Source organism: Martes martes, assembly GCF_963455335.1.
Source record: "Martes martes genome assembly, chromosome: 12".
Lineage (NCBI taxonomy): Eukaryota > Metazoa > Chordata > Mammalia > Carnivora > Mustelidae > Martes > Martes martes.
In genome coordinates, this window is record NC_137900.1 from 62,586,769 (window position 1) to 62,613,266 (window position 26,498).

The 26,498-nt window shown below is 50.6% G+C and overlaps 1 protein-coding gene across 1 annotated transcript in view; it reads right to left on the bottom strand.

The window, feature by feature from the left end:
* SHB (SH2 domain containing adaptor protein B) overlaps positions 1-23,894 on the bottom strand; it is a 134,178-nt gene extending 110,284 nt beyond the window's left edge. The window contains exon 1 of the mRNA XM_080819608.1: positions 22,586-23,894. Coding sequence (XP_080675734.1) covers positions 22,586-23,299 — 714 coding nt within the window. The 5' untranslated portion in view covers positions 23,300-23,894. The remainder of the gene's footprint in view (positions 1-22,585) is intronic.
* Between the last annotated feature and the right edge of the window lie 2,604 nt (positions 23,895-26,498).

Below are 26,498 nucleotides of genomic sequence, written 5' to 3' on the forward strand. Positions count from 1 at the left end.
ACCCCAAAGCCTGTGTGGCTCACACACAAGCCCCTAGCTTAGAGCTCTGCATACAGGAGGTGCTGCTCAATGCTCAGGAGCTGTCATTGCTCCCACCTGCCCCCAAAGAGGGACGAAGCAGCTCTTCCCAGAAGCCCATCCCCTGTAAGTCGGACCACCACACTAGAAAGGTGGGCACCAAAGGCACTGTGTCTGTTGGAGGGCGCCCAGGGGTCTATCATTTGGAGTGTGCTGGCTGCTCCGGAGGGCGCTGGGATTTGGGGTGTTGCCCCACGCTGGAGTTACTGAAGGTCTGGGGACCTGGGGTTTCTTGATACACTGGATCCTCCATCAGCTTCTCTCAGCCACTCATCCGACATGCGTTCCTGGGCCCAATCCAGGCTGTGGGAGGTGTTCTCACTGCTGCTCTCCTGGAGCCATGACATGTGTGGCTTCTCCTGCCTGGGGTAGGGACATGGGTCCCTAAATGAAGCGTGGGAGATTGGGATGCCTCCTCAATGGCATGACAGCCGAGCTGGACAGGGAAGGATGAAGAAGATAAAGGTACGATACATGTAAAGATAGAGGAGCACGCGGATAAAATCCTACTGGAAGGCAAGAGGTTTCCAACTGGCAGCCCAGAAAACATGGAGCAATGGGAAGTCTTTCAGGGAGGTAAGGGTCAGCCTGAACTTCATGCTATGAGTCTAGACATGATAGAAGCCAGTGCAGAGTGTTTAAGTAATGACATGTCCAGAGTCACTTTTGAAAGACAGAAGAGGGAAGGATCAACCAGAGCAGTCAAGACTTAAGCACCGTGGGATATCAGGTATGGGGTTTTTCTTCTGACAGCATTTGAAAAAGCCCTTAACAGTAAGCAATCTGACAGCGTATCAATTTCCTAAACCTTCATAATGGGCCAGACTATACAAGAAGAGATTCTACACAGGACAACACAGTTGTAGGAAAATATGGTGTACCTTTAAAAGACTTCTACTTTTTGACATGAGAACATGGACAACTTCCATGCAACTAAGTAACGATCAAAGATCTCACGGCCTGTCTAGGTCAGAGATGGCCTGCAAGAGCAAGGCCATAGGAGGGGCCTTCCATACAATCAGGAGGTCAACGGAGGTTTGTACCCAACACAGAATAAGTGAACATGGGCTGTGATTACGAAGAGGTATCCCGAAGATTTTTTTTTTTTTTTAAGATTTTATTTATTTATTTGACGGAGAGAGAGAGATCTCAAGTAGACAGAGAGGCAGGCAGAGAGAGAGGGGGAAGCAGGCTCCCTGCTGAGCAGAGAGCCCGATGCGGGGCTTGATCCCGGGACCCTGAGATCATGACCTGAGCTGAAGGCAGAGGCTTAACCCACTGAGCTACCCAGGCACCCCTTTATTTTTTTTTTAAAGATTTTATTGTTAGGGAATCTCTACGGTCAACATGAGGCTTGAATTCACAAGATTAAGCAAGACTCACAAGTTCTACTGACTGAGCCAACTGGGCACCCTCTGCCTAAAGTTTTAGACCAGAGGTCTGCAACGTTTTATTTTTGTAGTCATGTTTTACTGGAACACAGCCACACCTGGTCATTTATCCATTGTCTCTGGCCATTTGTGCACTAACGGGCCAGAACTGAGCAGATGCAACAGAAACTGTGTTGTCCCAAAGCCTGAAATCCTTACCAGCTGGCCCTCTGCAGAAAGTTCACTGGCTCCTTCATGAGTACATGGCTCCTATGTGAGACACATGGGGACTTACACTACTGAAAAGAACGAGTGACCACCATGGGAAGCAACGTACTTATTCCCAAAGCCGTTCTGGGCTCCTCTTTGAGTTGGGTTGTCACAGGAGGCCACACATTTCTTTGAACATCCTGGGGTGGTAAACCTTCCATCCTCAAGATTTAATTTCTGGAAACGGCCCAAGGCTTTTCCAAACCAATTCAGGTGAAAAGGTGGGTGACCGTGCCAAGGAATGAAACATGCAAGCTTGCCAGGGGCAGGACGCGTGCCTTAAATGCTGGATGAATTGAAACTGCAGTGAGAAATGTGGTTTCATTATAAAGTTGCACAACTTTATTTCTTCTGTCTTATTAATTGGGGACAACAGTCATCTGATGGTTGGACCTCAGCCTGATAGTAAAAAAGCCTCAGTTGCTTGCGACTACCTCTTACAAGACCAACCGCATTCCACAGGAACCCGCAGGGGGTGGGGGTGGGGGGGGGTGGCTGTCCTGGAAAGTTTTTGAAAAAGACGGGGCCTTGTGACAGAAAAGAATACCTGGTTACTTTCTACATGGAGACACGATAGCCCAGAGAGGGGCTAGGACTTGTCCAAAGTCATCCAGCCATGGACACTTGAGGTTCAATTCACCCAGGGCAGCTAGATTCCAAATTCTGAGCCAGGAGCTTCAAGGCTATATCAAAAACAAGCACATGTTCTCAAGGAGTGGAGTCCCTGGTAATAGAAGATGGAAATGCCTGTTTCCTTATGTGACAAGTGGACAATATCCTCCTTGGGAGCTCCTGGGAGGATGAGTGATTTGATATACCTATGGCACCCAGCACAGTCCAGCATACAATGCGTGCTCAATAAAAAGGAGCGTGGGGCACCCGGCTGGCCGAGCCTCACGCTCGGTGTAGATTACTTAAAAATAAAAATAAAAATAAAAATCTTAAAAAAAAAAGAGAGCTCATAATCTTAGGCACAATGAGAGCAAGAGGTTTTCTCGTTTCAATATTCCATGATCCTTACCCACAAGCATGGACACACACCCACCCTTCCACACAGAAAACCCTTCAAGATTGCAAGGCTTCACTGGGCACCTGTCATGTGCAAGGCCCAGTTCTGCCTGCCTCCTACAGGGAGGTTAACAGAGGGGAAAAACTGCAATCTGCCTTTAGAGCAGCAATATTCCCAGCCCAAGGGAACAGTCCCCTCTCCTGGCTAACTCTTTCAGCTGGCCACAGTTGGAAACACAGCACAAATAGGAAGGGAGAAGCAGAAGCAGATGAAAAGCAGGTTGTTCTGGCTTTGAGAGGAAGCCAGGACAGATTTCTTCTGGAGGGGCAAGGGAAAATCCCCACACCTTCCCGCATCAGGAAGGACACCAATAAATCCCCCCACAGTGGCCCTTCTCCTTTTGTGGAATAGCCCAGTGCACTACCAGGAGTTAAGTGAGAGAGGGTGTGCAGTTGTGGCTTCCTGTGCCTGCCAACACAGTCCAGTAACAGGCCCCTGCCCAGGCTAAGGCTGTGACCACAGACACAGACAGCTGATGTCCTGATGAACACCAAGGGCCAGTGCTGGCACCCAGCAAGCCGGTTGAGCTTACAGAACAAAGGGATTGTCACCACTTCCTGTAATCCTCATTGCCCACATTCCAACACAATGAGACACTCTCAGCCCTGGCTTTGACGTTCAGCAACTCATTCAGACGGCAGGGCTGAGAGGCAGAGAGCCTGTGTTGGCTTACCTTCCATTTTCCTTTTCGTTTGACATAGCATTAGCTTGAAAAAAAAAGTACTTCTGCGATTAAATGTTTGTTTTTAAAAACTGAACAGCACCCAGTCTTCCTGTGATGACCATTGTTCACATTTGGACCCATTCATTTATCCTTTCTACTACATACGTATGTGGGAATGGGGTAGGCGGAGAATATAAATATTTAGTTTTTTCCGTCTGAGCCTTTCCCTGCTTGACTATTCCGCAGTGGAGTTACTCAGCTCAGCTTTGGTTGGCTGCGTCCCTTTCCGCTACGTGCGCTACGGGCCCCAAGTTAGCCACTTCTCCTGGTTGGACATTTAGGGGATTTCCAGTTTTTCGCTTTCCCATCTGCTGTAGGTTACTGGTAACTAAATCACTGTGACTCTTTTCACTTTATCCTTATCTTTTCACTTTATTCCTACGAGGGGAAACACCAGGTCACAGAGCAGCAACTTTTCAGGTCCTCCGTGTTGTGCCTTCACTGTTTGCTGTCAATGTTTCAGACCTGCAACCAAGTTGACAACACTTTTAGGGCAACTCTGATTTCCTGAGTCCTTTCACAGCAGCCTTAACAGCTGACCTCATGATAAGGATAAGCACTCTTATTTTCAAGATGGGCAGACTCAGAGAGGTCAAGCGACTTGCCCAAGGTCACAGACCCTCAACTTTGAAGGCAGATTAAGCCTGAACAGTGCTCCTTCACTTCCTATACTGCTTTTCTCAAAGGCCCCTAGGCTCAGTTCATTATGTGGCTGCCTTCGGCCCAGGTCATGATCTCAGGGTCCTGGGACTGAGCCCCAGGAAGCCTCCTTTCCCTCTCCCTCTGCCCCTCCCCCTGCTTGTGCATACGCAAATGTGCGCTCTCTCAAATAAAATCTTAAAAAAAAAAAAAAAAAAGACACACCCTGTGATTTGGGATCCACCTGTCAATGCCTGTTAATGTTTTGGCCATCCAGCCGCAGACCAATGCAGGGAAATGCCACAGTCCTTCAGCAAAAGGGCCCTTTCTTTTACTCACCAATGGTGATGATTCTCTTCTACCACTAAAGAACTAAGGAGTAGAACCTGCCATGCCCCTAATGGCTAGCGGAATAAACTTTATAATGACAATTTAACTAACCTGTCTGATTTTTAGACAGTGAAGGCAACATGTCCTTAGGTTTCACATTCAAACAAGTCTCTGAAATTCAAATACACCTATCTTCTAAGGAAGCCTGGTTTTTTCCTACAAGGGAAGCCCCGATTTTCCTTTCTGAATTTTTAAAGAGGAGGTTGGGGAAGACAAGAACATATAAACCTCTTGTTTTGTCTAAGTACCCTTTATATATCTAGAGTCCCTTTCCTATCCATAACTATAAGGTGGCCATCAGGAGTGTCTAGAATAAAATTTACTTTCAGAGTAAGAATTGTTTGAGGGCAAACAGAACTTCAAACTGTGAACTTGAAGGAATGCAATCCCCTGAAGTGCTTATAAGGTTGTGGAGAAAAAGGTAAAAACAGAAGAAACCATGAAGAGCAAAGGGTTATGGGGCACCTGGGTGGCTCAGGTGGTTAAGTGTCCAACTCTTGATTTCCACTCAGGTCACGATCTCAGGGTTGAGACTGAGCCCCACAGCAGGCTCTGCACTCAGCATGTAGTCTGCTTGCTCCTCTCCCTCTGCTCCTCCCCCTGTTCAAACTTTCTCTCTCTAAAATAAATAAATAAAATCTTTAAAAAAAATAAAAATCAAAAAAGAACAAAGGGTTACTAGATTTTCTGGGATAACCAGTCCACAAAGGATCAAACAGGAATATAAAGGGCATTTCTAACTTAAGGAGAGGAATTGAATAGAACAAAAACAAAAACAAACAAGAAAACAAAAAACCACAGACACATAGAAAAAAACCCCACAAGAATGAGTCCTCCCTCCTATCCATTAACTGAAACTTCCCACTTCCAAACTGCTTACTCAGCACCCCTCTGCGAGCTGTCACATTCAGCAATTTTTGCTTCCTCTGGAGGCTTCATGTCTAATAATCTTTAAGGCCTCCTCGAAACAATCCAGGATAGAGAGAAGTTCCTCAGCTTTTTCAAAAGCAGGCCCACTTCTATCCTAGTGTGTAGGTGATAAAGAATCAGAATGAAGGGTGCAGACAAAAATCAGGTGGGGTGGGACAAGGGGAAGGAAGGCAAGACCCCAGCAGCACGCCTGGGTTTGGTGTCTGCACTCTGACAATATTCAGGCCCAAGATGTATGTATATGTGTGTGTGTGTGTGAGAGAGAGAGAGAGAGAGAGAGAGAGAGCTGAGCCTTGACAATGTTCTCAGCCATCCTGTGGGTGACTAGGAAGTGATGACACCAATTCCCACCATCTTGTCACTCTGCAGTCACACCACAGATGGCTTTCAGATGGATCCTGAGCCCTCACAGCTCAGCAAGCAGGAGTTGACTGACAGTCCAATTCCCCAAGCGTGTGCCCCATGCGTGCAGCACGAGCCCCCTGAGCCGGACTGATGGCATATAATTCCTGGATCTTTATTTACAAAATGTCTCTTCTGGGCCCAGGAAGCACGCTCTGCCGGCCTTAGGGGGGCTCTCTGACTCAGTGCTGAATGTGGAAGGAACTGGTCAGGGATCCTCAGGGGGCCCTTCGACCAAGCCCAGCAAACATCTTCATCAGGGCTAATGTTTCTTCCCCTCTGGGGACCCGATGGCTCCAGAGCACTTAGTGCTTCTCAAAGAGCCTCTCCCCTGGAGGACGTCCTCTAAAGGTCAGCCTCCCAGCAGCGTCCAGAGCCCCAGCTCTCCCTTCCTCTGAAGGCTCGAGCCACACCGCCAGCAGCTCCACCGCAGCTTCCTTCTGCCTTCCGAACCACAGCCCCGAAGCCCCTGAATGCCTCCAGCTCTGGGAGGTGCTGCCATCCAATGGCAGAGCTAAGCCTCGGTCTCAGGTTGGGGGGCCGGCTCCGTGGACCCCCAGAGCAAACCCTGCCCACTCCGCCCTCCCCCTCACCCACACAGCTTCCCTCACGGACAGGCTGCGCACGTGGTGGCTCTGCCTTTGCTGGCTCCGCGCTTCTGCAGAAACAACCAGCTGAGGAGCTGCTGGACTCACTCGAGGCCTCCCGCCAGACTCTGTCACCAGCAGGATGGCATGTGGAGACAGACCTCCATCCCCAGCCCAGGCCCAGCGCCCCCCTCCCGCCGCACAGGATCTGTCTGACTGACAGAGTGCGGACGGAGGTTCTGGCAGAGCAGGCAACTCACAGACTCCTACACAGGGCATCTCAGCAGGTGACAAGGTGATCCGTAAAAACGTGTCTCCTTGGCAAGGGCTCAATTTCCCTCCATGGACCAGAGTCACTGCCAGCTGCCTGAGCAGTCAGTCACAGTATTTCATGGCTTCAGGATGCAGATGAGGGTTACGCCCTGCCTCTGCCTAAAGCACCCCAGGCCTCCTAACTGGGGTCCCCACTTGCAGGCTCTGCTAGGCAGCCCCCTCCCCACCCTCTCTAACCAGTCCTCTTAAGCTGCAGATACACAGATTTTCTTAAAGCACAGATCTGACCCCGTTGCTGCCCTGCTCTACCACTTCTCATTACCCACAGAATAAAGACCAAGTTCTGTGGTCTAGCCCTCAGGACTCCTGGCACTTGGCCTCAGCTCCCACTGCGGCATCTTTCCCCTTGTACCTTCTCACAGCCTCTCCTTCAGTCACCTGAGACCCCTCACAATGCCCCTCCCCTCACACTCTCCTCACATCCACTAATGTCTAAATACCCTGGTGCTCCCTTTCCACGAAGGCCCCGCTCCCTGCCACCTACTTCACAGAGCCTTCTCAGTGCTCCTTTGGCAGCATTATCCTGAGAACACACAGAGAAGAGTGCCTGCCCCAAACCAGATGCTTTATCAACTTTACAGGTTTCGAATGGCTTTGGCATCACAGTTTTGAGACCACCAGGTGATACTGAAGTGACCTCTTTCACTGTTCCCTATAGCTATGTAGCAGAGAAGTTATGGGTAGACACAAGCTAGACTCACTATAGAGCCTCCACCATCTGCAGCTTGTACTAGTCGTGTCACCTATGACCTAGGACAATGTACCAAAAACAAAACAAACAACGACAAGGTCCTGCTGGTCTCAGTTTCCCCATTTGTAAAATGAGACTCTTGCTAGAACTTACCTCATAGGGAGTGCTGTGGGGTTCAGTGAATTAATATACATAGAGCCCTTAGAATGGGCTGATGGTCTGCGGAGTTTTTACTCTAACACTGCAGGGAATCATGGGTCAACACAAACTGATCACCAAGACAAGGGCAGGGCCACGTTTTTGAGGACACCTTCAGGCTAGAAGCAGCTTCACTGGCTTCACTGTGACTACAGGAAGCCTGGAGTTCTAGGCTGAGCTGTGGCCAAAAGAATACAAAAACATTCATAAAGCCCTTCCTACATGCCAGGCATTGTGCTCAGCCACTTAAATAAGTAATTTCGTTAAAGCCCCACAATGACCCTATGTACTGCCTCCGGACCTCATCCCCAGAATATTTCACATTTAAAAAGGGGATTCTAACAGGACCACATCAAAGACCTGCCATGAGAATCATACATGGAAAGTGGTATGTAGCTGCGAGGCACAGAGTGAGCGGTCAGGACGCCATCTTACTGCTAAACCCACATTAGCACAGATGCAGCATTCTAGGCCTGGAAGGTAACCACCTGACTCAAGTTACGAAGCTTCCAAGCACCAGAGCCAGAATTTGAATCCAGACTTCTGACCCCGAAGCGGATGCTCATTTCACACCACCATGGTTGGACACCATTAGGATTCTACAGTGTTTAAAATCAACAGCTCTGGGTACCTGTGGTGGCTAGCCCCCACAAAGGGCAAAGTACCAGGACAGAGAATACCCGGCCCCCGAGGCCATGCTACTCTCAGCTGGGCAACTTATGCTCTACTTCCTGCCTGTTCAGGACTGAGGCCCTGGATGACAAGATCCTCCCTCCTCCCCTGGAATCTACTCCTGACTGCTCCTCTACTCTCTTTGCTTTGAGACCCCCCCAAATCCACCTGGCAATCCAACCTGGCTCCCCACTGGGTTATACATTGGGATGGTTAACTCCTCGGTGCTAACCTCAGCCCACCTGCCCAGAACCTGGTCTAGCCTGCCACTTCCTCCTGCCCAGGAATCTCCGGGACTCGGGATCCATTGGTGCCCTCTACACTTGTGATATTGGAGGGTCCTTGCTCTTAGCAGCTGGTGTCCTGGCTGGGATTCTGGCTCTATGGGGAACTGTGAAAATCTGCAGCTTCCCTCTGCCTTTGAAGGTACGATCACATATCAGACAGTCTCACACATATGAGGGTCATTGTGTGGAAGAACTAAGATTAGACTGGTTCTACTTGACCTCAAAGAGTCCACCTAACAAACCAGCAGCAGGCAGAGGTCTCGTAACATCAAGTACTCAACAAACCTGTGCTAAAGTGGAGTGAACAGCAAAAAAAGCCTTGAGAACCCAGCTGCGCAAAGGAGTGGGTGGCTATGTGGCCTGGGAGGTGACTAATCCCCTCATCACTGAAAGTTTTCAGGCATGGATGCCAGAGGGTTAGCCTGGGTGAGCTCCAGGCTCTCCTAGAATTCCAAACTAAGGTATGGGACAGCAGCTCTCAACCTTGGCTGTATATCAGAATATCTGGGCACCTTCCTGTAACACTGATGCCCGGGGAGCCAAGGTGGTCATCAGTCCGGGGAATTGCAATTTTTCAAAAATGCTCCCTAGGTGATTCTAATGCATTACAAGGGCTGGTCTAGGGTTCAGTGATGTGGTATGACACACAGCAGAGTGAATTACGTAGATATCTTAGCCTCTTAGAACCATAAACATGTTCAGTGTTCAGAAATTTGCATTTTTCTTGATTTATTCCCTGTGAATACCCTGGACTTAATTTGTACCATTAACACCAATTCATTAATGTCACAAACCTCATAGCAGACACCACAAGATGGATTATCCTGACACGGCCTGAGCCAGAAAAAGGGGAATATGCAGCAAGGGTTCAGAGAGGGTCTCTTGTTGATTAAAGACACAGGACACCTGGGCTGAGGGGGGGAAAGGAAAGGTTGGGGGATATGGGGAGAACTCCGTCAATTCATGCCGCTTGGACTGGATTTTGGCGGGTGTGAAAAACATGCAAGTGATCAAAATAACATAGTCCTCACATGGCACACCTTCAACATCTTAGCCCTCCCCCAAGTGCGAGCTCTTATCCACAGCAAGCTCCACTAGTGCCTGTGCCCATCGTGGGCTCTGATGCTTTTCTTCTCTACTCACAGTCATTACACCTGCCTCCGTCCTCACACCCGAACTCTGTCCTGCATTGGAGGGAACCCTGGGCCTTTCTGATATCCCTCCCTCCTAGGCTCTGAGGGACAGCACAGGACTTACTCATCTCTCAGTGTTGGCGGGGCTCACTCAGCTCTGTGCTGGGATGCATGGTAGGTATCTGAAAAATGTTTGCTGCTTGGGTGACTGAACATTGCATCCCTTTCTCCACAGTCACCGTGTGAAAGCTGAAGCTGATGTACCCAGATAAGGTCACACAGGCAGGGGAGAACACAGAATGTGGTTGCCCCCAATATATACGAACATCCAGCCCCCTGATCCTGGATGGGGACACGGACTCCACCAGGGGTGAGCCAGGGCTCTCCTGGCCTCGTCCCACCCACAGCGTCACACTTGGCATCCAAAGATGAAGCCCTAGTACTCAGTTACTTCCCTCAGGTGTCAGGAATTGAATGTGTAATAAGCGCATGGTATCCGCTGACGGAAGGTGTCATTTTTACAAAGACAAGGTGAAATCATCATTATCATAATAACTGATAAGACCTAAATGCAGTCATGGTGAAACAGTCGAAATATTTAAGCCTAAACAGGCACCTGGAGAAATACAGATCACAGAGCAAGAAATGAGTAGAGAGGGTCCCTGGGTGGCTCAGATGGTTAAACGTCTGCCTTCGGCTCAGGTCATGATCCCGGGGTCCTGGGATCGAGTCCTGCATTGGGCTCCCTGCTTGGCAGGGAGCCTGCTTTTCCCTCTCCCTCTACTGCTCCCCCTCCTTGTGCTTTTTCACACACACACACTCTCTCTCTCTCAAAAACTACATAAAATCTTTTTAAAATAGAAAAAAGAAAAAATAGAGGATGTCCAGACACAGACTGGTCATTCAGAAAAGCAAAATTAAAACCCTACCTCGTACCCTAAAATCAAACTCCAGGCAGATTAAGATTTCAACCTTAAAAAAAAACAAAAAACAAAAAACAAAGTATTAGAAGAAAATACAGGTAAACATTAGAGTAAGGAAGACTTTTCTAAGCACCATACTCCAGAAATCATGAACATTGAGAGTTGTCTCACAACAGAAAACAATTCATTGTGAGCAACAACAATCACCAAACACAGAACTGAAATGCATATTATACATCTGTAAGAAATATTCTGTCCCCCACAATGGCAGGTAAAGGAGCTGCCATCCTTAATCTACAAAAAGCTCTTACAAACCAATACAAAGATAAACCCTGCAGTTGAAAGGATAGAAGATAAAAGTATACAATCTTAGAAAAGAAACACAAATGGTCAAAGCACACAGGCACCAGTCACCCAAGAAATTGCAAATGAAACTAAACTGGATTAGAGTAAAACAGGCGTAAATGTGTGAAGTCTTTCTAGGATACAATTTGAAAGCACGTATCAAAATTTTTCCCTACTTACCCAACAATCCTCCTTCTGGGACTCAGTCCCAGGGAAACCATCACAGACTTCCGCTGAGAATTCAGTTACAGAGATGTTCATTAGAGCAATGTTAAATTAGGGAAGACTATGGAAAGCTTAAATGTACAAACAGAATACCACACACATTATTACTGTTGTTGAATGTTTAGGATAATGGAGACATCTTTCCCCATCTTGAAACAAAAAGAGAATAAATACAGGCAATATTACTTGATTGTTGTGGTGGGGAAAATGTATATATATATGCATTGAAAAAAGGCTAAGGGAAGAACAGTGAAATGTTAACGATGGGTTCTTTGAATTATAGAATTAGAGTTAGTTTCTATTTTAGTTTTGCTAATCTGCATTTTCTATACCAAACTTGCCTTAGTTTTGTTTAAAAAAGGCGGTTGGGGGGGAGGTTGGAGTTCACAGATATAAACATACCGAAAAATCCAAGCTTGCAGTTCTGAGGACTACCTTAGAACACAGCCAACTCACAACTGCCCCCCACGGAAGGGCAGGTAGAGGCTGCACCATTCCACAAATGCCACGCAGGCTCCAAATCACATGCATGGCTTTGGAATGCACCAGAAGGATTACAGGGCTGTCTGGCTTTCAGGGAGTGCACATCCAAAAAACAGTGAAGCTTCACTGTAAAGAACCTTCTCGTCATTTTCATTTTCAGAATTTAGTCATGGCCTGGAGAAACCAGGAAAGTCCCATTCCTCCTACTTGTGTTCGTCTCCTCTCTCGTCTCCACATGCTGCTGGGCCCTATGTAAGGGAGAACTTTCCCAACAATCACAAGTGCTCAGCAATGAAATGCGCTGCTTATTAGCAAAGCAGGCAGGCTCCAGCCCTGTCCCTGGAGACTTAACCTTGGCACTCAACTTTACCCTTCCAACGTGCCCAGCTCAGACATGCAACACAGCAGGTGGCCTCTTTCAAATGTGGAGAACTGGGGTAGTTTCAGATGCATGGCAGGCAAGGCCCTTCACACACAAACCCCTGCCACCTTCCTCCATCACCTGCAGTCACACGAAGGCAAGCCCTGGGCTCTGGCCCAGCAGTGCTCTTCTTCTGCTCTCAACCACCATGGACAGGATGCCTTCTGTCTGGGATGCCCCATGTGCACCTTCCTCTGAACCCATAGGGTGGTTTTCCCCAGCTGGGATGGAGGTCCCCCATGCCTCCTTCAGGTTCTCAGGAACCTCACAGGCCTGGAGGTAGCAGTGTGTGTTCTGCTCTTAGCCCTAGGACTAATGAGCCCTGGGTCATCCCCATCTGCTGAACTATAGGACTGCTCCTCTGTTGTCCTCCCCACCTGGGTTCATGATGAGTTATCCTCCCTATCACTCAGGCCAAGACTTGGGCATCACCCTTGACTCTCTTTCCCCTCACACCTCACAGTGCATCCATCTGTCAGGAAATCCTGCAGCTCTACCCAGGACATGTCCTGAAGTCCGTATCTTCTCCTCACCCACCACTAGTGCCCCTGTTCCAGCAGCCACATGTGCCCCAGCTGGCCTCCCCGCTCACCCTGGAAAGGCTGTTCTCCACTAGGCAGCCAGAGTGATGTGGACAGAACCCAAGTCAGAGCCGGTCATTCCTCTGCTCAGAACCCTCCACTGACTTCTCATCTCACCATTTCAAGTGAGAGACCCTTCCAGTGGCCCCAGGGCCCACTTCCCACCTGCTCCGCCCAGGCATGCTCCTTTCCCTGAGGCCCCTGGGCCTGCTCCTATCTCAGGCTTTTACCATGACTGCTCCTTCCGTGTAGAATGCCCTACTCTTGGGAGCCATGGGAATCCTGCTTTCACATCCTCAGCAAAGCCCTCTGAGACCCCACCTAAAACGGCACCACACCCCAAACTCAGGCCCACCCTAGCCTCTTTATCCTGCTCTACCTCTCTTCATACTTCCTACCGGACCCACTATCTTCCTATCTGACATTTGCTTGACTCCTCTCACAAAGGGGCAAACTCAGGGGAGCACAAACTTACAACCCCAAGATCAAGAGTTGCATGCCCTACCGAACAAGCCAGCCAGGTGCCCCTAGGGAGCACATATTTTTATCAGTTTTGTTCACTGCTGTATCCCTAGCACCTCCATAGAACACCCAGCACCATAGCAGCACTCAGTAATGCCTGCTGAATGAATGAATGAATGAACAGGGAGAAAGTTCTTGGTGTAAGTTCTCATGGCCCATTTGAGGACTTAGGGTCCAGCCTGCAAGTGAAGGCCCAGCAGTGGGCCAGTGCTATCCACTTCTCCCCACTTCACCCACCTGTCAAGTCACTTCTCCTCTCATGGACCTTGGGAAGCCCCTTTCTGACCATCATTCTTAAGTCCTGCTTGGAAAACACAGGGCGTGAGTCATTCCCCAGGGCCCTGACTCATTCTCTCTCCATTCCTTGGACCCACCTCCAAGATCCTTCCTCTACAGCATAATGGGAAATCCAGAGAGGGCTCCCCTTGGAGAAAATGGAAAGGAACTGAATGATTTAGAGGAAAATTCAATTCTTCCTGGCTCAGCAGTTGAGAAAGCGAAAAACTCTCAGGAAGCTGGTGCCTCTGAAAGTGAAACATTAATAGAAATATTACTGGAAAATACCAAACAGGAAGAGAAGGAAAATTCCATTGTGGAAGCAAGGTCCTCTGTCGATGCTCCTTAATGGTCTCAGTAAAGTATTTCAGAATCAAAACATGGAAAGAACCGGAAATCAATCAGGCTGTCACCCTTCCTGTGGACTGGAGCTTTGGCCAAGCCACCTCCACACCCGTAGCACAAAGGGCACTGGGCTCAGAACAGAAGGTCCACAGCTGGGCCACCGGCTCAGCCAGTCCCCGCTGTGAAGCAGGGCAGGCTCCATTCCTCCCCCGAGCCTCAGTTTCTCCATCTGTAAAATGGGGGTTATAGCACCTTCCTTACAGACTGACTCTTAAGAAGCAAATTAACTATGGGTCTGAAAATGCCCTTAAGTTATGAAATACTTACATAAATGTAGGAATCAGTTGCTCCTACAAGGCTCACAAATGGTATTTCCTTCCTTCCTTCCTTTTTTTTTAAAGATTTTATTTATTTAATAGAGAGTGAGTGAGAGAGCGCACAAGCAGGGGTAGCAGCAGGAGAGGGAGAAGCAGACTCCCCATGGAGCAGGGAGCCCAATGTGGGGCTCGATCCTAGGACCCCAGAATCACGACCTGAGCCAAAAGCAGATGCTTAACCAATTGACCCACGCAGGCGCCCTGAGGGGAATTCTTATAGAGAGTAAGTCTAACCACAAGTGAGGCAGAGGAAATTCTGGCATGAGACTATGCAACCCGAGGTGGGATGGCACAGCGGCCAAAAACAAAGTTCTGGATCTGGTTCCAAATCTCATCTCTGCCATTTACGGGTGGTATGGACCTTAGACAAGTTACTTAACAGCTCTTTGCCTCATATGTAAAATGGGAATGACAGTAGCACCTACCTCAAAGGATTTGGTGTGCTGTAGGAGTTAATGCATATGTAAAGCACAATGAATAGTGCCTGGCTGAATATGTGATTTGGAAGCACTGGCTAGTATTACTACGTGGAAAGCTCCCTCAATTGAAGTGACAATGCTTTCTTTACTCAAGTGCCTCCTCCTCCAAGAAGACTTCTCCGCTTCTCTGTTTAAAAAAAAAAAAAAAAGCAAACAACAACCATCCCCCGCCCCCTTATCCTGCTTCTCCTTTGGCTCCATGGAATCAAGGTTCTGCCCAGAACAGCCCCTGTGCCAGAATGGCTCTCAGCCCACCTACACCACTTTGCTTACTGATAAATTCTGCCATACAGATCTGTATTCTCACCTGCTTCCTGTGTCCTCACCAATAAGCTCCTTATAGGCTGGCACTATGAACCCCCGGCTCATCCCTATACCCACACAGCTCCTGACAATTTGGCAATTTCTCAGTCAACACAGGCCAAACAGAAGTTAGAAAGACAGGGCGGCAGAGACCACAGCAACCTCTATCTCCATCCTACTGGAAACCCATGGCCACCACTCAGAATGCCGACAGGTGGTGCCAGCAGCCAGCCAGCATCCCAGCTCTCCGCTTCAAAGCTATAAATCCCGATTTAGTTTCTAGGGCCAAGCCTGACCTCCCCCTTCTCCCACAGGCCACTACCTCTTGGCTCTCCCAGCACAAGATGTAAAAGCTCCAAGATAAACCGTCCAGGGGAGCGCTTGACACAGGCAAGTTGAGCTTTGCTAAATGACCAGAGGAAGCCACACCTGTTTCAGATTTGCCCTTTAACGCCTATTTTATGGGTTAGAAATGCTTTGGGGGTGGGGAGAGGACGAGGTCAAATCTTGGGGGTTAAGTCGGAGGAAATCAGTCCTGTTCTGAGATTGTCAGATTAGAGGATGGTCACCTGATCTCCTTTAAGGAAACTTGGGCTCCTTGTTAATAAGTCCAAGGTGCCATTAGTTTTTTGGGTTTTTTTTCCTTAAAACAGCATGCACAGGCTCACCAATCCTTGGAGGAAGGGAATGCTTGGTGTTAGAATGAGAAGACGTGATAGTTACAAGACACACGTTTTGTGCAGCTGTCCCTCGAGAAACGCCAACTCTGCGTGCAGAATTTCTCTATAAAATAATTCAAGGGCTGCATTAACATTTCATTTATGGAACTCAGAGGCAGATGGGGGAGGGAGAGAGTAAAGCCAGCTCTGGGGCCTCTTCTGGGGACCACCAAAGCCCAGACTGAAAGGGGTGGGAAATCAGGCAGAGGGGTATAAGAAGAGGAACATTAAGTGAAGGAAGGAGACACATAATACACATGTCAGTAAATATCAGAGCCTTCCTATCTCCATTTAAATCACGGAAAATAGTAAATTGATAAAATATTAAAAAAGCATATGAACTTGGAATTTAGATTGCACAGATGTGATCCTGGCTGTGTCACTTGGTAGCTGTGGGGATGATAAGCAAGTCATTAACCTCAAAGCCTCGGTTTCTTTATCTATAAAGTAAGGGCACTACTACCTATGGTGGATGGATCGCATTGAAGGCCTTGATTAATGGCCTGCCCGTATCCCTGCCTTTTGCCATGTGATTCTGCAGCTCCTCCTCTCTTCCTGAATCCTGGCCGGCCTTGTGACTTGCTTTGGTCAACATAATGCAGCAGAAGGGACAGTGTGCCAGTTTCTAGCCTCAAGAAACCTTATGGGCTTCTGTTTTTTTAGAACACTGCCTTGATCATATGAACAAAGCTAGACAGCTGGAGACTGAGAGATCACAGGGGACAGAATCCAACGTCTCAGTCAGGACCATCCTAACCTAGCTACCTCCTAAACATGTAAGAGAGCCAGCCAGGATCAGCAGGGCTGCACATCCACCCCCAAAAGACCGCAGATTCACGTGTGAGCCCAGTTGAGACCAGAAAAACTATTCAGTTGACTCGTGGGCTTGTGGACAATAATAAAGGCTTATCATTGGGACATCTGGGTGGCTCAGTTGGTTAAGCGGCTGCCTTGGGCTCAGGTCACGATCCCAGAATCCTGGGATGCAGGCCTGTAGCAGGCTTCTTGCTCAGCAGGGAGCCTGTTTCTTCCTCTGCCTGCTCTTCCTGCCACTTCTCCTGCTTGTGCTCTCTCTTTCTGACAAATAAATAAAGTCATTAAAATAAAATAAAGGCTTATCATTTAAAGCAGGGGTTGGAATCTACAGACTGTAGGTCAGCTGCCTGTTTTTGTCAATAAAGTTCTTTTTAAAAAAGATTTTATTTATTTCAAAGAGAGTGAACATGCACGAGAGAGAGAGAGAGAGAGCGAGCGCACACATGCACAAGCGCACGTGAGCAGGGGAAGACTTCCTGCAGGAAGCCTGACATGGGGCTCGATCCCAGGGTCCTGGGACCATGACATGAGCTGAAGGCAGTCATGTAACTGAACCACCCAGGCACCCCTGTAAATAAAGTTTTATTGAAACACAGCTATGCCCTTTAATTAATAGATTGTCTATGCTGCTTTCCAGCTACAAGGGCAAAGCTGAACAGTTGTGATGAAGACTATCTGGCTTTCAAGCCTAAAATTATTCACTATCTTGCCCTTTAAGAAAAAGTTTGCCAACCCCAAGTTATCATCACTAAGTGTGGAGTGATTTGTTATGCAGCAATAGCTAACTAATACAGTATCTAGACCTCTTCTAGGGGTGATTGTAAGGATTAAATGACCAATTAAGTGGTTAGCATGAAGCCTAGAGAATATTTCTCTTCTGGGTAATCAATGGAGAAAACCAGGTTTGATAAAAACAGCACTTTTCTCAGACAACTTTCAAGGGACAGGACTTCAAAAGAGAAAGCATCCCAAGCCAGACCACAGATACCAACTTTGGCTCTTACCTTTTCCATCTATTACTTTCTAAGAACTAGAGAATATGCCCATTAACCAAATGGAAATTGACAACTCATGTTTGACTGGGGCTTCAATCAAGCCATGCATCAATGATTGCATGTGAAAAGGCCCAAAAGACCAGTTACAACTCTCCAGCAAGGCACATGAGACACACTTTTCCCTTTCTGACTCCAACCTTCCTCTGTAATGCCCCTACCACACCTACTCTGCTGAGCCTCCAACCATTCTTTCCCAAGCCTCCAGGCTGTGGCACAAGCTGTTCTATCCCTTCTGCATGGACAGCACCCCATCCCCACCCCCCACCCCTGCCCCATTCCCTGCCTAGGAAATTCCCACTGATCCTTCCAGAGTCAGCCTAAATGTCACTTCCTCCTGACAGGTCTCTTGGACTTCCCAGAGTCGAGGCCTTACCAGCCCCTTGCACACACTTCTGTTTTGGCATTCCTTAGGTCTCCTTAGCTATTATCTGTCTCCCAGACTAGACCTTAAGAAGCTGGTGCTTAACTGCAAACTGAGACGTTTCCTTCTTGGAAAGCTGGCCACCACTTATTCTCTGAATATCCCCTGTCTAGCATGCTGCTCAGACACTGTTTGCTGAATGTTTAAAAAAGAAAAAAAAAGGTTAGGCATGATATTATTCTTTAGGAAACATGTTATTTAACTCAACCGTGTGGATGCTGACAGAATATAAAGTGTTGGTACACATTAGCATGTATTTAAAACTTGGGAAACTGATGTCATCATGCATTTTGACTTTCTCAGTTGTGGTAGAAACATTTACTTAATTATGATAAAAGAAACAAGACTTCAGCAGAAAATGTAGTGGGATGAGACCTGTTAGCTGCACAAAGGGAGGAGACCGACCAAGATACTGGTTTCTTTTGTCATTGTTACTTTTTTATAAAAGCAACCCGAAAGAATGATATTTGTACTGACAAGTTTCCTTCTCTCTTCCTGGGAGCTTAGGCCCTCATGGTCTCTCACCTGGACTCTAACTGTCCCCTAATCTGACCCTATACCCCCCTCCCCATTGTGATAGCTCAATCATGGCTCTGAGTCTGTCCGGTTCTCAGCTCACCAGTTACAAGGACTTCCTGTGGGGTCCAAACTCAGCCCCCCACCTATTTGATGTCATCTTTCATTCCCAAGGGAGGCACAGGGCAAGAAAGCTCTGGTTTCCAAGAACACACTCCATACCGAAGTTCTGTATGTGCATGTACACGTATATATATCCACACACATACATGCATGCAGACTTACATCCACACATGCACACAGAGCCCTGACACAGAAGTCCTGCCCCCTCCCCTGCGCTGAAATTCCACTTGCATCTCTAGATCCAGCTCAAAGCTGCCTCCTAGGTAAAGACCTCACAAAATTCCCCAAGACCAAACCTCGGGGGAAACAAATGATGAAGACAGTGTGTGACAATCTTCTCCAGAGACTTAGGCCAGAGATTACTGGCAAGTCTTCTGCAGCCTTCATTCCTTCCCCCTCTTTCACATGATTCTAAAAGGGATAATGCCCAAGACTGGACGCTTTGGGGGTGGGGGGGGAGTGCACATGTCAGAGAACTCACTAGGAGAATGAAATGATGCCTAAATGTAGAATAGGGAGGCACGAGGCAGGGCCCCCAAAGATAAACCATAGTGGGACGTGGCACTGGAGGCACCGAAAGGACGATCAGTGGACCAACAGCTTCCACTTCACACCACAGTAAGTCCCAACTCAGGCCTGATGTTATAAACAAACACAGGGCCTGGCACCCACACAGTGGGAGTGGGGGGGAGGCATTCATCAGCCTCATGGGTTCTTGTCTTATCCCTGACAACTGACCAAAGGAAGCTGGGCCTGAGATTAAGTGAGCACTAGAAGTGGGTTTTCCTGGGTCCATGGGTGAGGGGTAGAAGGCAGGCTCTGAGGTGTTCAGGACTCCATCTATACAGTATGCCTGGCTTTCCAAAAGCTGTCTGGCTGAAAATAATGTGAAAACCAGGCTGCATTCAGACTGCCTGACCAGGAACGGCACGGGGGAGGGGGGGATTGGCCCCACATGAGGAGACAGCCCTACACAGAGGGCAGAGATGAGGGGATCTAGAGTCTTTGCATCCCAAAGCAGTTCCAACCAAAAGACCCAGGGGGAGGGTTAAGAAGTCACTGCTATATAATGGCCCTCCAAAGTGCTGATACCAGGATAAGCAGCAAAAAAGATCACCTAGGAACTTGTCAGAAACACACATTCCCAGGACCCACAGTAGGCTAGATGAATCCGTTTTAAAGAGCCCTCCAAGTTCTGGTTTGAGAACCACTGCACAGTGTGACTCTCGGTGGCTGCCTCCCCTCTTCCTCATTAGAAAGAACATCTGGTGGCCGAAACTCCTGTCTCTGGATGGGAACAATTTCTCAAAAGATCAAAGGGCTCAAAGTCACAACCCAGTAGGTGAAATGCAGTCAAGAGAGATTAAAAAAAAAAAACAAACAAAAAAACCCACCTCTGTCTGCTCACATCACTTAGCAGCTAAATCCCTTCACTGGCCCTCACTGTGCTTAGCTTATAAGGTCCTCCCTAACATGGGCCCTGTGTTCCCCAGGGGTCCGGCACAACTCTAACCTCTCAATGCCAGCCACAGGCACTTTACCAGCATCCCCTCAAGTGTCAGGCTTTCTTTCAGCAGCCAACCATAGCCACCGCCCCCCCACCCCCACTAATGGCTCTCCCTGACCAACCCCACTTCACCCCTCCTGTAACAGCACCCCCATCACAGCACTCATCATCCACACTGCACACTGGGCCATAAAATTCCAGCACCCAGCAGGGGAGGGCACAGAAAAGACCCATAAAAAATACTTGATGGTGAGGGGCGCCTGGCTGGCTAAGTCTGTAGAGCATACAACTCTTGATCTTGGGGTTGTCGGTTTGAGCCCCAAAGTGGGTATAGAGATTTAAAAATAAGATCTTAAGGGGCGCCTGGGTGACTCAGTGCGTTCAGCCTCTGCCTTCGGCTCAGGTCATGATCTCAGGGTCCTGGGATCGAGCCCCGCATCAGGCTCTCTGCTCGGCGGGGAGTCTGCTTCCCCTGCTCTTTCTGCCTGCTCTGCATGCTTGTGATCTCTCTCTGTGTCAAATAAATAAAATCTTAAAAAAAAAACAAAACAAAACTTGATGAACAAAGCCAACTCTTAAACACACTTGACATTCCAGCTATAAGCCTTATCATCCCTCAGTATTGAAACAGTCTTAATTGTAATTAGGGGGAAAAAATGTCTACTAAAGTTTTGAAAGCCAGAAAAGAAGACTTTACAAGCGACAGGAGAGAAAGATTTGCCCACCAGGGAGGTGGTTGTGGAGTAACCGGCGGAGGCGCGAGGAGTCTAGCACCATTCACTGGGAATCTCTCCATCTTTACAGGTGGGGCCTTGCTCAAACTAACCTTACCGAGGAACGGCAGTCTCCCAAGCCAGCACCAAGCTGAACCTGAGCCATATGTAAGGTAGCAGGGAGCCTCTTTGGTGTTTCCCTCACACATCAACCAGAAGCCCTTGATCCTGGGGGCTCTCAGAGAAACCTTCCCCTCCTCCAAGACAGCACCTGGGTGGACACCTGGCTCCCAGCTTCTTATAGGAAGCCCTGAGTCCATGCTTCCAAGGTGTGCCCCTAAACTGGCTCAAGGGGGACGTGGGATCCTCCCCTGATGGCCCACTCGGCCTTTAGCAGATCCAGAGGGGAGGGGATACTCTTGGGACCTAGGAGCTCAGAGAGAAAAAGCCAGGCATAAAAATTAAAAGGAAGGGCATCCCCTTACTTCTCCTGCTTAGAAGACAAAAACATCCCTTTCCAAGCACCAGCTGGCAGGTAGGAGCCTGTCTCCCTCCTGTCTGGACATCCAGTCCTAAAAGGAACTCAGACTATCCGTCTTCCCCAGCCCACGCCTGAGAAAAATTTACCTTTGGGAAAAGGTGGGGGGTGATGGGGAGAACAAGAGGGACATCAGCCTGACAGGGCACTGGGCCTCAGATGTAATCAAAACACTGCCTTCCACCATAAGTAGACAGAACAAGTATTATTTGATGGGGGAAGGGAGGGTGCCACAGGAGTGTGAAGGGGGAAGAGAGGGGCCCAGTCTGGCTATATGTGGTGTGCTTCAAAGAGGGGGATCAAAATGGCCTAATATATTGGGGGGTGTGTCACAAAGCGGTCTCCCTCATTCCTGGGGCTGTATGGGGTGGGATGGGATCAGGAAGAAAGAGGTGAGGATTGGAGGGTGAATCTCCTTCCAGCCCGATGAACTGGTGGACCCCCTTGTGCGCTCTGCGGGAGGAACTGACTTACAGAAGTGGAAAGCTCCTGGAGGCAGAGTATTTCAACCGGAAAAGCATGTGTGGGGGGTTCCCAGGGCAGCCCCAGTACAAAAGGCCGCTTGGATTTGGAAACCCGGCGCGAGGGGTGGGGCAGGGCAGGGCTTTTAGTAGGATTTACATATATACGTTTAAAGACAGTCGGTCCGGATCTGCCACCAAGAATGCTGTGTAATATCGGGAGAGTCCCTTCCCAGCTCTGGACCTCAGTTTCCCAACCACCGGGGGGGGGGGGCGGGAGTAGGGGTAAAAACAAAAACAAAAAACGCTCCTCTAAATCTGTGCCAGCTCTGACTTTCAGACTTTAGGTCCTGGGAGACGGAAGGGCCGGCTGGGTTTTTCTTGGACAAGGTTGGCAGGACGCTCTGGTCAGGTTACTTCCCAAGGAGGACACCTGGCTGTGGGCTCAGAGAGGGGACGTTTTAGGAGCAGCAGTTAGGAGTCTGTGTCAGAGGCCGAGGATCCCGGGAGAAAAGCGTGCGATAGGGAAGAACTGGGACGCGGCGTGGGAACCCTTACCCCAGGGTCCTAGCCAGAAGCTGATGAAGGAACCAGAGCTTTGCCTCAGTTACCCCGTGCGCACAGTGGCTCAGGAACCTGGGGTGAGAACAAGGGGTGCCTTACCTTGTCCTTTTTGCCGGCCCCGCTCTCCTCCGCGGCCGAGGCGGCACACTTGTTGAGCAGTTTCTTGCTACCGCAGGCCGTCGGGCTCCAGGTGCGGCCGCCCGAGCAGGCACCCCCCGGGAGGTCTCCGGCACCGCCCGCGGCGCTCTCCACCTTGATGAGGCGGTGCTTCGGGGAGATGTAGCGCACCTCGGCAGGGGTGGCTGGCCGCCGCTCGCTGCTGCTGCGGTAGAGGTGCGGGGAGCCGGAGGACGACGACGAGGACGCGGCGGCGCCTGCGCCCGAGGAGGCACAGCAGCAGCCCGCGGCGCCCGACGCGGACGAGGCCGAGAAGGCACGCTGGCCCCCGCCCGGCTCCCCGCCGCCGCCGCAGTAGTCCAGGCGGCACATGGCGCGCAGTTTGCGCAGCGACGAACCGGGCCCGTTGTAGGGGTCCTCGAAGTCGCGCTCCTTCTGTGCGCGGTAGGCGCGGATGAGGTCGCTCGTGCTGCCGCTGTCGTCGGGCAGCGAGCCCGACGAGGTTGAGAAGCAGGAGGCGGCAGCCGGACCGCAGGACGCCGAGGCTCCCGCCGAGGCCTGCGGCACAGCCTGGGGGGGCTGTGAGGGCCGCTCGCCCCGGCGCCGCTGCTCGCGGTAGTCCGGCCGCGGCGGCTGCGGGGGGCTCTTGGTCTTGCTGTTGCCCAAGCTGAAGTACTTGTTCAGCCACTTGGCCATGGCGAGAGGCCGCCTAGGGCCGCGGCGCGGGAGCCCGGTCCGCCGCCGCGGCCATTCGGGGAGCAGCGCTGCGGCCCAGGTCCCTCGGCGCCCCGGCCCCGGCGGGGGGCGTCCGGGGCGCCCGCTCCCGACGCCAAGTTCAAGTTCTCTCCGCCGCCTCCTGCCGGCCGACCCCGGCTTCCAGCAGCTGCAGCACCGCCCTCCGCCTCTGCCTCTCGCCGCCTGGGCTTCGGCTCTCTCGTCCCTCACGGGCGCGTCTCATGGGATCCCGGCCCTCCGCCCCGCGGACAGCGAAAGGCCCGGGCGCCCCCCAGCCTGGGACGCTCTGGCCGCGCGCTCCGCCGCGGAGCGCTCTCCTGCCCCGTCGGAACCGCAGCCTCCGCCTGGGCCGGGATCTGCGGCTGCCGCGGGAACTTGTAGGCGTCTTTGGCCCCCCTTCTTCCTTCCCGAGAGCGCTGGGGGAGAGCTCGGCTCCGCAGCCGGCGAGCGAGCGATGAAGGGAGGCAGCCGGCGCCCGCCCGAGCCGCGCGCCCGTGCCCGTCCCGGCGGCGCCTGCTGCTGCCGCTGCCGCCGCCTCCCGAACCGCCGCGTGTGTGACACTCGGGCCGCCAGAGCCCGCCCCGCGCCGCGGCCCCGCCCTCCCTGGGCCCGCGCGCGCGCCCCGCCCCTAGCCCGCCCCCGCAGGCCCCGCCCCGCTCCCCCCCACCCGCCCAGCGAGCCCGGCAGCCAGACCTCCGCCTAAGCCCCGCCCTCCTCGTGACCCGGTCTCCTGCAGGCGCAACTCTCCACCTCAGCACGCGCCACCACCCGCGGCCGCCTCGGCGCCAGTCCCGGGGTGGCGCCTGAGGGCACCGGGGTCCGGCAGCGCTCCTGGCCCCGCCTCGCTCGCAGCCGGCCGCCGCCTGGAGCGTGAGGTTGCCAGCGTGAGCCCGCCGCGTGCAGAGGCCAGACCCATGCGCGTCTCCTGGTCCCCGCGCACTGTGCGCCTCAGGGACCCACTGTTGGAGGCTGCGGAGAGCGGGGCCGAATTATCCCGGGACATTTCTAGTTTACAGCGTGAACCGCGCGAAGGAAGGGAGGCCCTGGGTCCCCTCCAGGACAGGGTGCCTTATCCCCCTCTTGAAGGGACGGAGACTCCGGCTCAGCCCCCACGTGCCCGATCTGCGGAGGAGTCTCTGTGCAATTGAGCGTGTTAGCAGTCCCGCTGACGGACGCGGCCTGGAGGGGCGGCCCCGGCCCGGCACCAGTCGCAGCGCCAGGCTGAGGGGAGTCCGGACGCTGGCTCATCTCACCTGTGAGGAAGTGGGGTCTTTAACCCCGTGCACGGCCGACCTGAGCTCCAAAGGAGAGCCGGCCGCCCAGGTGGGCCGGGCTGCCACTTCCCAATCTGGTGGAGCCGAAATGATGTCATTTCCACCAGTCTCTACTTGGCAACTTAAGATCGTCCTTTGATATTGACCAAAGCTAAGGAAACTGAGGCCGAGGGAGGGGCGCCGCTTACCCAGTGAAGCTTTTCCTGGGAGGCGCCAGGCTCCCCGGGGAGCCTGAAGAACTGCCTGGAAAAGAGGTAACTGCCTCTAGAGCGAGTGCTCCTTTGAGTTTGGCCGGCCGGCCCCAGAATGTGCTTTACACTGAGGTGTGAGAACTGAGACCCGAAGTCGCAGGCATTCTCTAGGCAGGCTGACTGATTAGGATAGCCCACGTTGTCAATAATCTCCACTTGCTACCTGTGTCTTAACAGATGGGTTTTGTTTTTTTGTTTTTTTTAAATCCTGTAGGAAAAGTGGGACCCGTTAGGGCAGGCAGAAGGCCAGAGGCTCTCTTGGCCACAACACAGCCCTGGCCCGGCTGGAGTGGAGTTCACATTCTCAATCTGAGAACCAGACAAGGAGTGCCTGAGAGCTCTCCCCTCTTCACTGCCTGAGGCCACAGTGGGGAGAGGGCAGAACCCGGACTCCAACTTGGGTCTTCCTCTGAAGGCACTCCTTCCTCTGAAGGCACTCCTGTCCACTCAGCCACACACACTGATGTAATGGAATTGACTGCAAATTTTCCCTTTAGGATCAAGCCATTTGCTCGTTTCCTCTTTGGTCAGACAGGACTGTCATTCTCTATGAGTTAGCTGAGTTTTTTAAACCCACTATTATAACCCCCACAGTCACAGACACCAACTACACAGCCCCTTCATTGCCTGAGATCTACCTACTTGGCATTTCTCACGAAATAATCTGGGGGGGTGTGTGTGTGTGTGTGTCTGGGGCATGGTGGAAGAACCAGAAATTGACTTGAGCTAAGATGTTTATTTTGGGAAACCCTAAACTTAAATATCTCAAATTACCCTTTAAATCACTTCTCTGCTGTATAAATACTTAATTATTCTGCAAGTAGGGGAGGCCCAAATAGAAGAAAACCCAAAAGGCAAGGACATTCTCATTGTAAGCCCCATTTCTCAACCAACCGCAAATCCTCTCTGGCTCTCTCCCTTCCCATTTCTGCTTGTAGGCCAGTAAGGAGAAGCAGCCAGACCCTGGCCATAGGCCAGGCCACTCAGGACAAGAAAGTACTCTTCCAGGATCTGGAAACTTGTCCCCTGCATGTGGGTTGCACATGGAAGAATTATCTCTGCCTTTTCCAAAGGTTAAGAAGAGAAGTATATTTCACAACTTATTTTTTCCATTTCATTTTCAGCAGACCATGGAGTTAGACCCACTTTTCCATGTGATGCCTCTGCTGGGGTATAATTTGCAAGCCAAAATTATTGTAATGCTATAGCATTATGCCAAGAACTTCCAGAGCACTTGTGTATCTGCTCAACCCCAACACGTTCTGTGTATAATTAACCCTACTCATCAGCCCTGCAAGTCGGTGTTATTCCCAGTTTACAGATGGGTAACTGGACTAAGGTAGTATTTACTTCAAGCAGGGAAAAACACTTGGGTGTTTTCCTTTGGGAATTAGTGTAGACACACCTTACAAGACAGTCAGAAATAATCATTCTGAAAGGAAACAGAAAAGTTCCCTAAAGACGATGTTGGAGAAGTAATATGTCAAATGGTTCATGGAGATGGGAACTTGTAAGGAAAGCACTTATGGGCAGTCAGAGCGGAACAGACACTCCTTTCACAGAGCCAGCCACCCCATTTCACAGAGGGAAAATGGATGACCAAAAGGAAGAGTTTGAATCAAGAGGCACAACTGG